The sequence below is a fragment of the Lepidochelys kempii genome, chromosome 1 (assembly GCF_965140265.1).
Source record: "Lepidochelys kempii isolate rLepKem1 chromosome 1, rLepKem1.hap2, whole genome shotgun sequence".
In the NCBI taxonomy this organism is placed as follows: domain Eukaryota; kingdom Metazoa; phylum Chordata; order Testudines; family Cheloniidae; genus Lepidochelys; species Lepidochelys kempii.
The window spans coordinates 168,344,485-168,357,737 of NC_133256.1; the positions used below are offsets into that span (position 1 = coordinate 168,344,485).

The following is a 13,253-nucleotide window of genomic DNA, read 5'->3' on the forward strand; positions in this document are numbered from 1 at the left end:
CTTCGATGTTAACCCAGAACTCCAAGGCCAGGTCAGTTCCTTGGCTTAAAGTGCTGCAACCAAGCGCCTGTCTTTTGTATATGTGGATATGTTTGTTTAAAAGCACAGACAGCCAGAGTCTGAGTTAGTTGTTATTTAACTGTTGGAGGGCTATATGCTGAGTTTATGGCATGGGCCATCGTCCTCCTCCACATCTTGTAAAGTGAGGCAGGGCACAGTTGCTCACCCAGAGGCAACAGGACACAACAATGTTTACAAGGAATTACTGTGATGAGACATGAAAGGTCATGTGTTGTTATCCAACTAATTTTTAGCATCTTGGGAAGCAAAACAGCTAAAATATGTCCCTAAAATATGGGACTATGAAGTGCTCTGTTCCTCTCTTTTCCTAAGTTTTTCAAATCCAAAAACAATAGGTACTATATTACAAATGTGTATCTGGCTAATTAATGATGATGATATCTCTGCAGAGGATTGAGTGTACTGTATTATTCATATATTTTCTTCATTTTTGGCCATAAGTTAATATTCAATATGTTTTATAGAACCTTCTATAGGTTCACACTATAGGTTGATAATGTAGATATCTACTACTTTGAGATTGTTGAGATTATAATTATATTGCAATAGTTTGGATAAAGTATCCACATTGTATTAAAGAAATAGCTGTTTCCTTAAGTTGGTTTAGTGTCCCAGTAGACCCAGGTTTATGCAATAAGTGGTATTGGGGCTGTAGATTAGGGGGCAGAGAGAGATCAAGAGCATTGCAGAGATAATGATGTGCTGCGACTGGAAGAGGAAAGAATGAAGCTATTCCTTCATAGTTTCCGCCCACCTTAACACATGACAACTGACATGAATTAAATTTTCCCAAATGTGGACAAAACAATCAAGTTCATCAAAAGGAATGAGATGCCCCAGAATGAAGGGATATTGACCCATGCTTTGATACTCTGGGTAGGGAAACTGGGTATCAAATGTTTCTTGTAGGCATTTGGAAAACGTTTCACCGAGCAGCATGAAAAATGTTAACCATGCCAAACTTTTCCTTTAAATTTTTTTTCTTAAAACTTCTTACAAAAAATAAAAGCTGCTATTATAAATTCCTATCAGAGGAAAATTGAAATAGAGTCCTCATATATTGACAACATATTTTCTTTTATTTGTTTGTTTTCAGATGAACTGCTTCAGAAAGAGCAAAACTACTCCGATGATGTCTTGGCCAATATGATCAGTGAGCCCAGGATCAGCTATGGAAATGATGCCCTCATGCCTTCATTGACTGAAACTAAAACCACAGTTGAACTTCTTCCAGTTGATGGAGAATTCAGCCTAGATGACCTTCAGCCATGGCATCCTTTTGGTGTTGATTCTGTCCCAGCCAACACTGAAAATGAAGGTAATGTACAATCACTGAGAGAAGGCCCCACCCAGAGTGCTTTGAAGTGAGTTGGTGTGTGATGATTGATTCGTGCCCTGAAAATCTTGGCCTTTCTGACTTAATTAGGAAATTATACATTCTGATTGTGGGAAATGGTCTGCCACACCTGTCTGGCTTCCTTAATGGGACAGAGAATCCTGACTACATCATAAATCTCAGTGTTGAATTTCATCTACTCCCCTTATTATAAAAAAGCAACATTTAAGTGATATTCTGTAAATTAATGGGGTTAATGTGTTAGAAGTATGTGCATTTTAAAATCACTTAAACAGCAGCTTTTAATTGCTAGCATCAAAATGAATAAGCACACTACCCTACAGTCATACTAAAAATAAAACGTTGTGGTATAAGTATACATGTAATTTTACTGATTAGAATATTTTCCGGTATTTATTGCCGGTGCATTCTGCATGCGCTCAGCATTTTGTAACTGGACAGTGAAAGCTTCTAAAGGAGTACTTCGTGTAGCTCATGGAATAACCAGTTGAGACAATCCTATGCTTTTCATGTTTTTAATTTTAAATAATTTCTATCTAATTTATTAAATTTAAAAATAATTGGGCATTTTACTGTCAGGGCAGTAGAAAGGCCACGTTTTGTCGAGGTGACTGAGCCACATTAATCAGAAATCTAGAAAACTCTTTCTTGTTCACTTCCCTTAAGTTTCTTCTTATGTAAGTGTTGAGATGAATTAACAAAGGGAAACATAAACTCCACATAAACAAAGGGAAACATAAACTCCAATTTAGTGAGAGAAACTCAGTCCAGGTCAATTGAAACAGAAAAATGAGTATTTATGAAAGAATAATAGATGCTACTTGAAGATGACACTCTTGCTTCCCCGGGCAGATAAATTGCATCTAGATGTGTGTTCTTATTTCTTTTAATAAGTTCCTAATAAAGATGCACAAACAACTCTGCTTTGACTAATACACTGTTTAATTTTGGATTATTGGGCATTTTAATACGTGCTACATTCGTCTGTTGTGGCACTTTCAGTGTTTACTTTGTAAATCTTTTATAGCTATTCAAGGAGTATTGAAGGGTCTTTATAGACAAGAATATTCGTATTGTTGTTGTTGCTTCACAAATAATGAATCATAGTACATGTGGGATTAAAAATACCCCCATAGAGAGATTTAAGATACACTATAATGAATAGTTGAAATAATAGGAGTAGCCATTAGATGTGAGATGCTGAGCACCACCCAAGAATGCTCTGCAGGACTGACCCTTAGAGGAGATTCTCGGTCTCTGGATAATGTGGCATATGGTTTATCTAACAATTTTAACTTGTGTGTTTTGGTAATTTGATCATTGTTTAATGAATAGCCAATCTACAGATGCTAATACTGCTTTGCTTTAGCTGGAAGTAAATCTAATTTTTGAAATACTGGTGATCAGAAATTCTGCGTGTTAGTCATTTGGCCTGGGAGTGTTAACTCCCTAAATGGAAACATTAACATGAATGCAGTGCTATTCCTTTGTGGCATTGGTAAACAACATACTTCACTATTATCCAAAGCAGCCTTACAATGTATTGGGTAAACCAGTTTAGATTTAACGTGCACATCAGAATACAAATTTTTCAAACAGACACTGATGTCTGTCAGGTAAATTAAATATGTGTTTATGTGGCAGACTGATTCTAAATGAACTGTTACGTTGTGTTTTTCTCAACGTTGTCACAGCTGCTTGAGATGTTTTTAATTAGCCATTGAAAAAGAAATTCATGAAGTTGAGTGATGGTAAGAAAGAACAAGTGAAAGCAAATCCAGCATTAAGGTCATAATTTGGAATTTCAATCTAGCACCTCCCCCTTCTGGAGGTGTGTTTAAGCGATCATCAGGATATAGTATATGCAAAACTGCTGTCTATCCAGACATCCTTTTATCCTGCTGGTGTGATGGGGGATGATTTAAGTGTGAGACTTCTTACTTTCATTCTGAATTTCCCTGTGGATTGCATATTTGTGTAAAAGAATAAGTGTTATTTTAGCAGTTTCTCTCCATTTAGAATTGCTTTCCATCTGCAGTTGTTTCTATACCTTGGTTAGAAGTTAAGGAGCCAGTGAAAAATTGATTTCTCTGCAGTCTGAGTTTAAGCCTGCTAAGAGCCAGCAAATCCCCTCAAAGACTTCTGAAAGTCCCCCACTCTCCCCATGTATACACTAATTTAATTTCCCAATAAATATCCAATGTCAATTATATTCAAGGATGAATATAAACCTACATGAACTCTTAGATCTTTGATCATGTGAGTTATCTTCCAGTGACTGTGAAATATTGACAGGTTTACAAAATCTGTTCCTTTCTAGTTTTAAAAAAAGATAATTTAAGTCCACGTAATAAGACCAAGAAATGAGGCATATTGTATTTAAAAAACTTGGAAAAGAGAATTTCACAGGTACTGTTATTTTAGCAATGAATTATAATACAAATTAACATATTTCTAGCTTAGTTAGTAATGCATGGCCATCACATTTGCCAGTGTCTAGCTCAGCTCAGCTAGATATACTTCCCCTAACACTTCTGAAGAAACTAAGGGTGAAATCCTGGCCCCGTGGAAGTCAAATAGGAGTTTTTGCCAGTGTTTTCACCCTATGGGTTTTCCCCTGACAGACACAGTTGTTCTCAGTGAGGAATAGACTGTTTATTTTTTTCTAAAATTATATTTTTGTTAACATAACTTTATGCTATCGTGATGTGGCCAATCACCACTTTTACCTCTCTTGATTCCATGGAAAATTGTACCACTACCCCTGCCAGTTGGTCTGTCTTGGATTTTGAGTTCTTTTGGGAAGGACTGCCCCTTCTGTTCCTTTTGGAAGGAAAAAAGCACATTGTGGGTGTTTCCAGATTAAATAAAAGTTACATATATAAGTGCTAGAAATGCTCATATTCCCCTCAGATATCTTAATATTCGATGTAAAGTGATGCAAGGGTACACTGAATGAAGCCTGCATAGTCATCCCATCATGAAAAAAAATAGGTACAATAATTAACTGCCTGGGACCAAAGTTTTACGGAAAATAGCATTGGGCTCCGATTTTGTGCACTTGCTGATTTGTGCCTAAAATTACCATATTCGCGTGTGAAAATGAGGTCAGTATATATACAAACAGTTTTGGAGCATGCAGAATTAGTGTACTACTTGAAAACTTGGACTGCAGTGTACCATGTGTCGTCTTAGTACTTTGGTTATCATATCTTTGCACATAGTCATCCTGTACATTACAGACTTATACCACTTCACATCTTCCTCCGGCACCCACCCTTTCTTCAAGGAACATATCTATAAGTCAGTGCTCTCCCTTATGCCCACCTGCTGTTCCCCATGTGAGGAAACCCTACCTGGGGATTGTTTTGCAGACATGTGCATTGTGGTGGTTCTACTCTGTTTCCAGCTGCCCTGGCTCTTCTTCCCTAAGCATACAAACAATTATCATTGTAGACAATCCCCTTGTGTTGCCAAGTAACTGACAACACTAAAGCTACTAGCACAGAATTACAAGGCCTACTTTGCACAGGAAGCATGTCTACATGCTATAATAGGAAGGCAATGTAGTACAGCAAGGGCAGTGGATTAGGAGTCAGGAGTGCCAGGCCAAAAATTTCAGAAGTGACTAATGATTTTTGAGTGCCTCAATATTGGGTGTCCAGTTAGAAAAACCTTAAAAGGGGCCTGATTTTCAGAAGGCAGATGCTCAGCACTTTCTGAAAATCAGGCCCCATTAAGGTGTCTCATATTGGGCACCTAGAAATGGAAGATTCCAAAATCACTAGTTACTTTTGCAGATCTTGAGGTTCTGTCCCCAGCTTTAGCCTTCCTATGTGACCTTGGGCAAGTCACTTCCCTGTGTGTGTCAATTTAACCATCTGTAAAATGGGGGGAAATGATACTTGCCTTCCTTTCATAAAGCACTTTGAGAACTATGGATGATAAGAACTGTAGAAGAGTTAAGTATTATTATTATTTCCCCCGTCCTCATCCCCAGAAGTATTGGGCCAGCCACATGTAGCCACACCAATTTACAGCAAACAGTTCCCTTCTCCTCTTCCTCTTGAGAAACCTAGCAAAAGACTTAGATGAGAAAACATTTAGTGGCTGTGCTTTTATTTAGCATTGTACAAAAAGCAGTTTCTGGTATATCTTGTGAAGGCAATCACATGGGTTACTGATGGTGCTCTGAATTGCCAGGAAGATGATTTGATAACTGATCCATCTTTACTTCCCCATGTAGGTGAGCATGGAGTGTGCTAAGAAAGCAGTGCAATCCCCTTGAGAAAAGCCCCTTTCAACACTCAATAGCAGAGCTGGTTGGGAATATTCCCTCTGACTGATTTCCTGTCAGAAAATGCATTTTCCTCAAAACATTATTTTGTCTCAGCTCAACCCAAACCAGCATATTTTGTTTTTAACTGATCCAGTCTGTTTTGTTTCTAATCAGTTCAACAAAACATTAAACTACATTTCCCTATCAGCACATTGTCTTTTGAGAGTTGTAATTTGGGACCCTCCTTTTTTTCCTATGCGCCAGGTTCCCTGGAGGACATCTTTTATAATGCAACGTGGATTTCCCTCTCATTGAGCAGTGTGGTGCATCATGGCACTTACATGACTTGGAATAAATTAAGGGAAATGTTGTCCAGTCAGGGAGCCTGGCCCATGGGAGAGAATGGAGCCATCAGGCCTCTGAACTACAACTCCCATGAGGCAATTCACCACTTTGGGAAAATGCATTTTAATATTGAACTGACTCAAACCTAAGCAGCTCAGGTCAGTAAACTGAAACAAAACATTTGAATTTTGGGACTGTCACTGTGGTTTATATTCAGAAATTCCATTCCACAAAAAAATTTGAAATTCAACTTTTCGTCCCAATTCAGGATAAAAGCAAATGTTGGAATGGCATAATTTCCTATAAGACAGAAATTCCCATTTTCACCCTGCTGTTCAGTAGCAACTCCTTTGTCTTATTTCGGCTTCACCATCACTAATCAGAAAGTTCAGATAACCATCCCAAAATTCAAACGCATAACAGAACCCTGTCTAAATACCGTGGATCTGGAAAACCAAGCTGTGACTTTCACAAGCCATCTGGTACTTTGCACCCTATTTCCAGAGCAACCAAAAGCAGAAACCAAGTTCTGTGTGCCATTTTGGCACTTCCAACTGGAACAAAGAAGCATAAAGTAGCATAAAAGAAGAAAAATAATGACGATGGAAGGGAGGAATAACACCAAAAAAGATGTGAATGAGGGGCACAGAAATATGGTTGTTCTTCAAGTCCCTTTCCACTTTTAAATGGAAGATAATCTAATTAGATGGACAATTTTACTGCATACAAACCAAAATATACTAGGAACTACATTATTATATATTTCTCTAATGCCTGTAACTGTTGCCTTCAAAAGTTAATAATCTGGAAAAATAAACTAAGATTTAGTGGGTGTGTAGAAATTAGCAATGATTAAAACTTGTTGCAAGGATTCATGTCAATTCCTGTTCCCAATTATAATCAAAAGTCAGGAAGATGTTTCTAAGCATATAATGTATAAAGCCTTACCCTACTCACTGTAAAATTCTTTGATCTTGATCGTTTCTAATTTGAGCAGTATCCAGAATATAAAGTGCTGGATGGACATGTCAGCGACAAAATACACTATTGAAGTTTTTCCCATCTCCTTCCTTTTATTTCCAGGATTAATTTAAGGCAAATATTTTCCAGCTGCTGCTATTATAACTTTGTTTATGGCATATGTCTCTCCTGCACTATCCCAACAACAGAGCAGTTGACTTATCATTTTGGGTTTTTTGTTTGCTTTTATTTTTTTTGCACATGCCCAGTTGAGCCAGTTGATGCCCGCCCAGCTGCAGACAGAGGACTGACCACAAGACCAGGTATATAACTTGCATGGCTTTTACCTAACCTATGTTTTTCCCAGCATGTCTGTGACCTGCTTGAGCTGAAATGATCACCTTTTCTTTATTATTACCCCCTGTTAAACTGTAGTGTCATGTCACGAACCAGTATAGATGGGGAGTTGCAGCCAGAATTTTAAAAGGGGCTCTCACAAATCTTCCTTCCAAGCCTCTGAGTACTCTCTCTATATCAGTATGTGCTTGCAAAAAGGACGGGGGAGAAGACTGGAGGAACCATCCATTTTTTCTTCCCATGTAGCAAAAGTAGGTTTTTTTAATAAACAAGAGGGAAGCAGCACCGCTGTGCATATAGACAACCCTTACTTTGGAGGTATGTGTATACTTTGTTCCCGAAAAATAGATGGTGTTTTGTAAATTGAAAATAATAGGTGCAGGGTTCAGCTTCTACAGTTTGGAAATTGATGGGGCCATTAAAACTTTTTAGGGGGTTCAGGGGACAGGACTTATTTTGTTAAATACCAGCCACCCCTTGATGCAATTTCCAAAGGCAAAGTTGCTTTTTCAGATGTCTTTTTACAAGCTTAGTCAGAAGAGAAGAATGAGGGGGGATTTGATAGCTGTTTTCAACTACCTGATATGGGGTTCCAAAGAGAGTGGATCTAGACTGTTCTCAGTGGTAGTGGATGACAGAACAAGGAGTAATGGTCTCAAGTTGCATTGGGGGAGGTTTAGGTCGGATATTAGGGAAAACTTTTTCACTAGGAGGATGGTGAAGCACTGGAATGGGTTACCTAGGGAGGTGGTGGAATCTCCTTCCTTTGAGGTTTAAGGTCAGGCTTGACAAAGCCCTGGGTGGGATGATTTAGTTGGGGATTGGTCCTGCTTTGAGCAGGGGGTTGGAGTAGATGACCACCTGAGGTCCCTTCCAACCCTGATATTCTATTATTCCATGAAGCTCAGGAAGAAGTCCTTTCTAGTAGTAGTCTCTCTCCGGGTCTGACTCCATTGAAGGCAGAGCAATTGCTCCAACCTTCCCTTCATGGCAGAATTTAGATTTCCCTCCAGCACATCAGTGATATTAGATTAGTCAGTTCTTGGATCGGAATTTCAGCACTGCAACAACACATTTTTTAAAAGCGAGTGTAACATTTACCACCCCATGCCCTCCCCACCCTGCCAAAGATCACTCTCTCTCTCCCCTTCCAAATTTCAAGCGTGTGTAAATCTTTCAGCTAAAATGACTAGTATTTACTACCTTCAGAAAATGTTACAATAATAAAAACCCACATCTTCCAAAGCAAGTTGAAGTACAGTTCACAAGATTCAGCCTGGTAATGTGATTGTACCATCATTCTAACTGACTGGTTTTTAGTTTTGTGCAGAGCCCCAATTTATTCTGTTTAGGATAAGTGGGCCAGGAATTCCATCAGTTACAGATCTAGACATATGCTATTCTAAACATATTGGGATCAGCAAACATCCTCCTAGCACCTAAGTATTTTTGTCTTCTGGGATATAGATCTTCCTAAAAAAGGGTAGAAATATCATAGGGTATGCAGCATTATTTTATTTTCATTCTCCCTCACCCACAAAATATACTCACGCTTTAATCCTAACCTTGTAACCTGTCTGCTTCACAAGGATTTTTCTTCTCATAGTTCTTTTCCTGCATAATGTCTTCTTCACTCATTTATGCTTGTTATCTTGTTGATATGCATAATCATGCTAAGAGACCCATGTTCCTTGTTAAATATTTTTCACAAATGAGGAGTGGAAAGTCTGGTGGGTATTGATGTGAGAAGACATTCCCTTGCTCCAGTTTGCCACATTCAGGCTTCATCTTGTTAAGTGATATCATTAAACCCTTGATAATGAGGTTCTTTCTTACTACTTGTACATTCCTTTGGCTGGCAGTGGTATTGTACCAAGAGTACCTGTGCCAGTGTAGTTAACGATCTATTCAAGGTTGTATGTTAGATTTCTGAGAGGGGCTGTGATATTTTGAAAGGTGATTTTTTTTTTTATAGCTTCAAATTTCCAAAAGTGAAAGAGGGCAGTTTTTCTGCTCATAAGTTACACTGAGTGTTTCTTTAACTCTTCACTGCTTGAGTTTTAAGTGACATTCACTCAAGTGCAAATGCGGCATTGTGCAACAGCCTCTCCAACACTTAAGCCTTTAACATAGAGTTTGAGTGCTGGGGAGGTCCTGTTGTAGTCACTTAATTTACCCTTTGCCTCAGTGCCCTGCTTTCCTAGAGTCCCCTTGAGTGAATCTTACCCTTGTGAACATCGCCATCCCATGTAAGTGCAAACTGACCATCTTATCAATAAATGAGCACAATTACTCTGGCAGGCCAACTAAAATCTAATGCTGGAACTAATGTCTGTGCCTGCACCCTGAGTTTGTTGGAATAAACCAACTTCTGTGGTTCAGTTAGAAGAAGATGGGGAAAGTGGCTACCTTGTGTTAATTTTTGCACTAATTGAAAATAGCATATCCCTTTTACATTACCTGGAAAAGCTTCTTAACATTTATACTTCCAGATATTTTTTGTCTTCAGAAAAGCCTAATGGATTTTTAGCCTATTAACTTTTTTTAAAACGTTAGCAGATTCCATTAAATAAAACTGTCAAGTTCCCTTTGCGTTTGTGTGGTAAAGTGCTCACGTCAGGAAACGATCAAGTTAATAGGGTGATCTAGTAGGTAGAGTGTTGACTTGGACTCAGGAGACCTGACATTCATCTACAAGTTTCCTATATGACCTTGGGTGAGTCGCTTAATTTACCTTTTGCCTCACTTCCCTGTCTGTAAAACAGCGATAATGCTTTCCTAACTCAGATGGGTGCTGTAATAAAAAAAAATCCATTTTAGGCTACAAGGAAAAGCTTTATACAAGTAATTACTGAAAATAGAGGGTTATAATGGAAATATTTATGCATCCTTAGCTAGATTGGATTTACTCTCTGCTTCAAGTTCAGCATTCCAAGATGCCTTGTACAACATATCATAATATACTATATACATAAGAGACAACATAGTATCCTTCACCACCCTGTCTCTGCACAACAAGTAAGAGAGAAGGCTTTCACGAAACTCAGAGGTCTCTGTGTTGACTTACATGAGGAAGTCTTGAGGGCATTGCTAATGCCCATCTGATGTTAGGTTGAGCCAAACAATTATTCATTAGGCTCAAACAACCTTATTTGCCAGGTTTTTAATTAAGTAACATTCACTTAGGCTCTGATCTCAGCAACAAAAGGAGTCATAGTAAATGGAGCTACTGCATATTATCAGTCGACACACTGAATTCTTAAAACCTGATCAAGACAGGGCAAACACCATAGTGAAACTTTCTGCCAGTCTGCCCAAAGTGTGAGTGTCTAGCAACAAATACCCACCTGATTTTCTGTCAAACATTGAACTTATAATTTAGGTAATTTTAAAATACTTCTGAAGCATTCAGAGCTCGTACACTAGTCACTTTCCAGAATTCCAACTAAAGTAGATAATTAATCAAACTCGAAGTATTAAATGCAAAAGGAATGCTGTAAACTTAAAAACTACCCTTCTGTCTGAATTTTTAACCACTTATTACAAGTAAAACCAATGTATTATAACTGAAAAAAGGAAACAATATTTTTCTTTGTATATAGTTGGTTTCACTGAATTTTTTGTATAGAGGTCAACTTTCAAGTGTTCTTTCATATGTAGTAGAGGAGAGAAAAACATTGTGAAATAGGAGGGTGTGTTTGTAGAACCACAAATATTAGCAGAGGGACTCAAAGGCAGGTGAAATACCTGACCTTGCTTTAAACAATTTTTTAAAAGTGGTAGCGATTCCAAACTGGTTTCCCTTTAAAGGGTCCTCATGTCGCCATTTTGACTCTTCAGTTTCTGCTTCTGCAGGGTGAAAATATCAATGTCTGTCATCCATAATCAGGCTTTCCTTGTGGTCTTGGAAACAAATGAACATCTTGACTCAAATATATTGCCATGAGCTAACTTGTTTGACTTGCCAGTGGGTGCTCAGAACCTTTTAAAAAAAACCCAAACAGATGTTTAATGCCTCCACATGTACACTTAAAAAAAAAAAAAAAAAAGCTGATATATTGGCAAGTACAGTAACAACTCACTTAAGGTTGTAGTTATGTTCCGGAAAAATGCGACTTTAAGTGAAACTATGTTAAGCGAATCCAATTTCCCCCATAAGAATTAATGTAAATGCGGGGGTTAGGTTTCAGGGAAATTTTTTTTTGCCAGACAAAAGGCATTATATACATTTTAAACAAGCAATTTAATAAAGGTATAAGTTTTAAACAATTTTAAAGAAACCATTTAATATTACAGTCATCATTGCTGAGTGTGAAGCTTGGTGGGGGGGTAGTGTGCAGGTGCTGTGTGTTTACAAACATACTGTACATACAGTACAGTATTATAGTTGTGAGGTGCCCCTCCTTACCCCGCACAGTGAACTGGCAGTGGAGACAATGAGGTAGGCAAGGAGGCTGAAGGTGCCGTAGGCTAGGAGAAGCACCTTGCACAGCGGCAGCTTCCCCTACTCTGCAAGCACCAGGGGTGGGGGGCTCAACTCTTGGCCTACCCACTCCACCCCTTCCCCCAAGACCCCACCCTTAACCCACCTCTTCTCCCCCCTCTCCCCTTTGCTCCGCAGGCTGCGTCCTCGCTCCTCCCCCATGGCAATCAGCTGTCTTGCGGAGTTCAGGAGGGTGGGGGGAGGAGCAAGGACATGGCGTGCAGGCTCCCCCTGCCTCCTGAATGCTGCAAGCCAGCTGATTGCTGTGGGCAGGAGGGAGCAGGGGGAAGGCCCTGCGGGGGTGGGTGTAGGGGAGCTGATAGGGGGCTGTCAGCTGTGGACAAAGCAGGCAGCCAAACAACATTATAGTGGAGCATTGCACAAGTTTAAACGGAGCATGTTCTGTAATGGAGCAGGGATGTAAGATAGAAACAACGTTAAGCGAGGGGACGTTAAGTGGGGAGTTACTGTAGGAAGTTCTCACAACCACCACCTTATTTCTGTGCAAACAGTAGGATCTTCTTGAGATCACACCTAAATCAGATCACCACCATGAGAAATAATGCAGCCTCGGTCCATCAGAATGATTCTTAGCCCAGCTGCTTGCAGTCTTATCAGGTGTAGCAACAGTTTCATATGGAGTCTAGTTGCCTAGTAATTATCAATCCCCTGAGCAATCATGTCAGAAAATGTGAAGAGTTGTGAGGTCCATAGAGTGGTGAGGCTTCTGAGGAAAATGGCACCAAGTCTCCAGGGCCTTCACTCGGAAAAATCAATTGCATCATTCACCTATGCAGCTCCACTATTGCTAGCAAGAGCAGAAACAGTCATGTAGAGAGGGCTTGCTCTTGAATACAACAGACTCTGAAAACCCCCAACATAGTTTAAAATTAAAAAAACAAAAATGTGGGGGGGCAGAGAAGGTTTCTCTGAGCAATTGCCTGTAGCCAGTGCTGTTGCATATGACCAACTTTTCCTAATGTAGATGCAGCACCTGCAGGACAGACTTTTGAAATGAAGCCTAATGCTTCAGCTCACTCTGCTTCCTATATGTCATTCACAAAAGATGGAACAGAGGTAGAATTGTGCCTAAATACATTCACTCTCCCCCCCTCCCCCCAAAAGGAAGTAAGCTAAGAGAATAAAGAGGTCAGTGGGAAGGTAAAAAAGGTATGGAGGTATCCAAAACCTCATATGCTGAGCAGTCAGCCATGAGCTGTATTTTCTTTTGAATTCTAATTTTATAAATAATTGTGTATTTATTACCTTACAAAAAACTCTTCCATACAATGAGAACTTTATAGTGTATAGTATAGCCCAGAACAAAATGTATTGCCAAGCTTTGAAAACCCCTCTTACAGAAAGGATTTGTAATGAAAAGAGTAACACCT

At 39.1% G+C, this 13,253-nt stretch overlaps 1 protein-coding gene across 4 annotated transcripts in view; it reads left to right on the forward strand.

The window, feature by feature from the left end:
* APP (amyloid beta precursor protein) overlaps positions 1-13,253 on the forward strand; it is a 295,324-nt gene that overhangs the window by 262,539 nt on the left and 19,532 nt on the right. For 2 of the 4 annotated variants that reach the window (XM_073363091.1, XM_073363112.1), the window contains 2 exons: positions 1,178-1,399; positions 7,292-7,345. In XM_073363091.1, the coding sequence (XP_073219192.1) occupies positions 1,178-1,399; positions 7,292-7,345 (276 nt within the window). The remainder of the gene's footprint in view (positions 1-1,177; positions 1,400-7,291; positions 7,346-13,253) is intronic. The other 2 variants (XM_073363102.1, XM_073363122.1) reach the window with 1 other exon arrangement.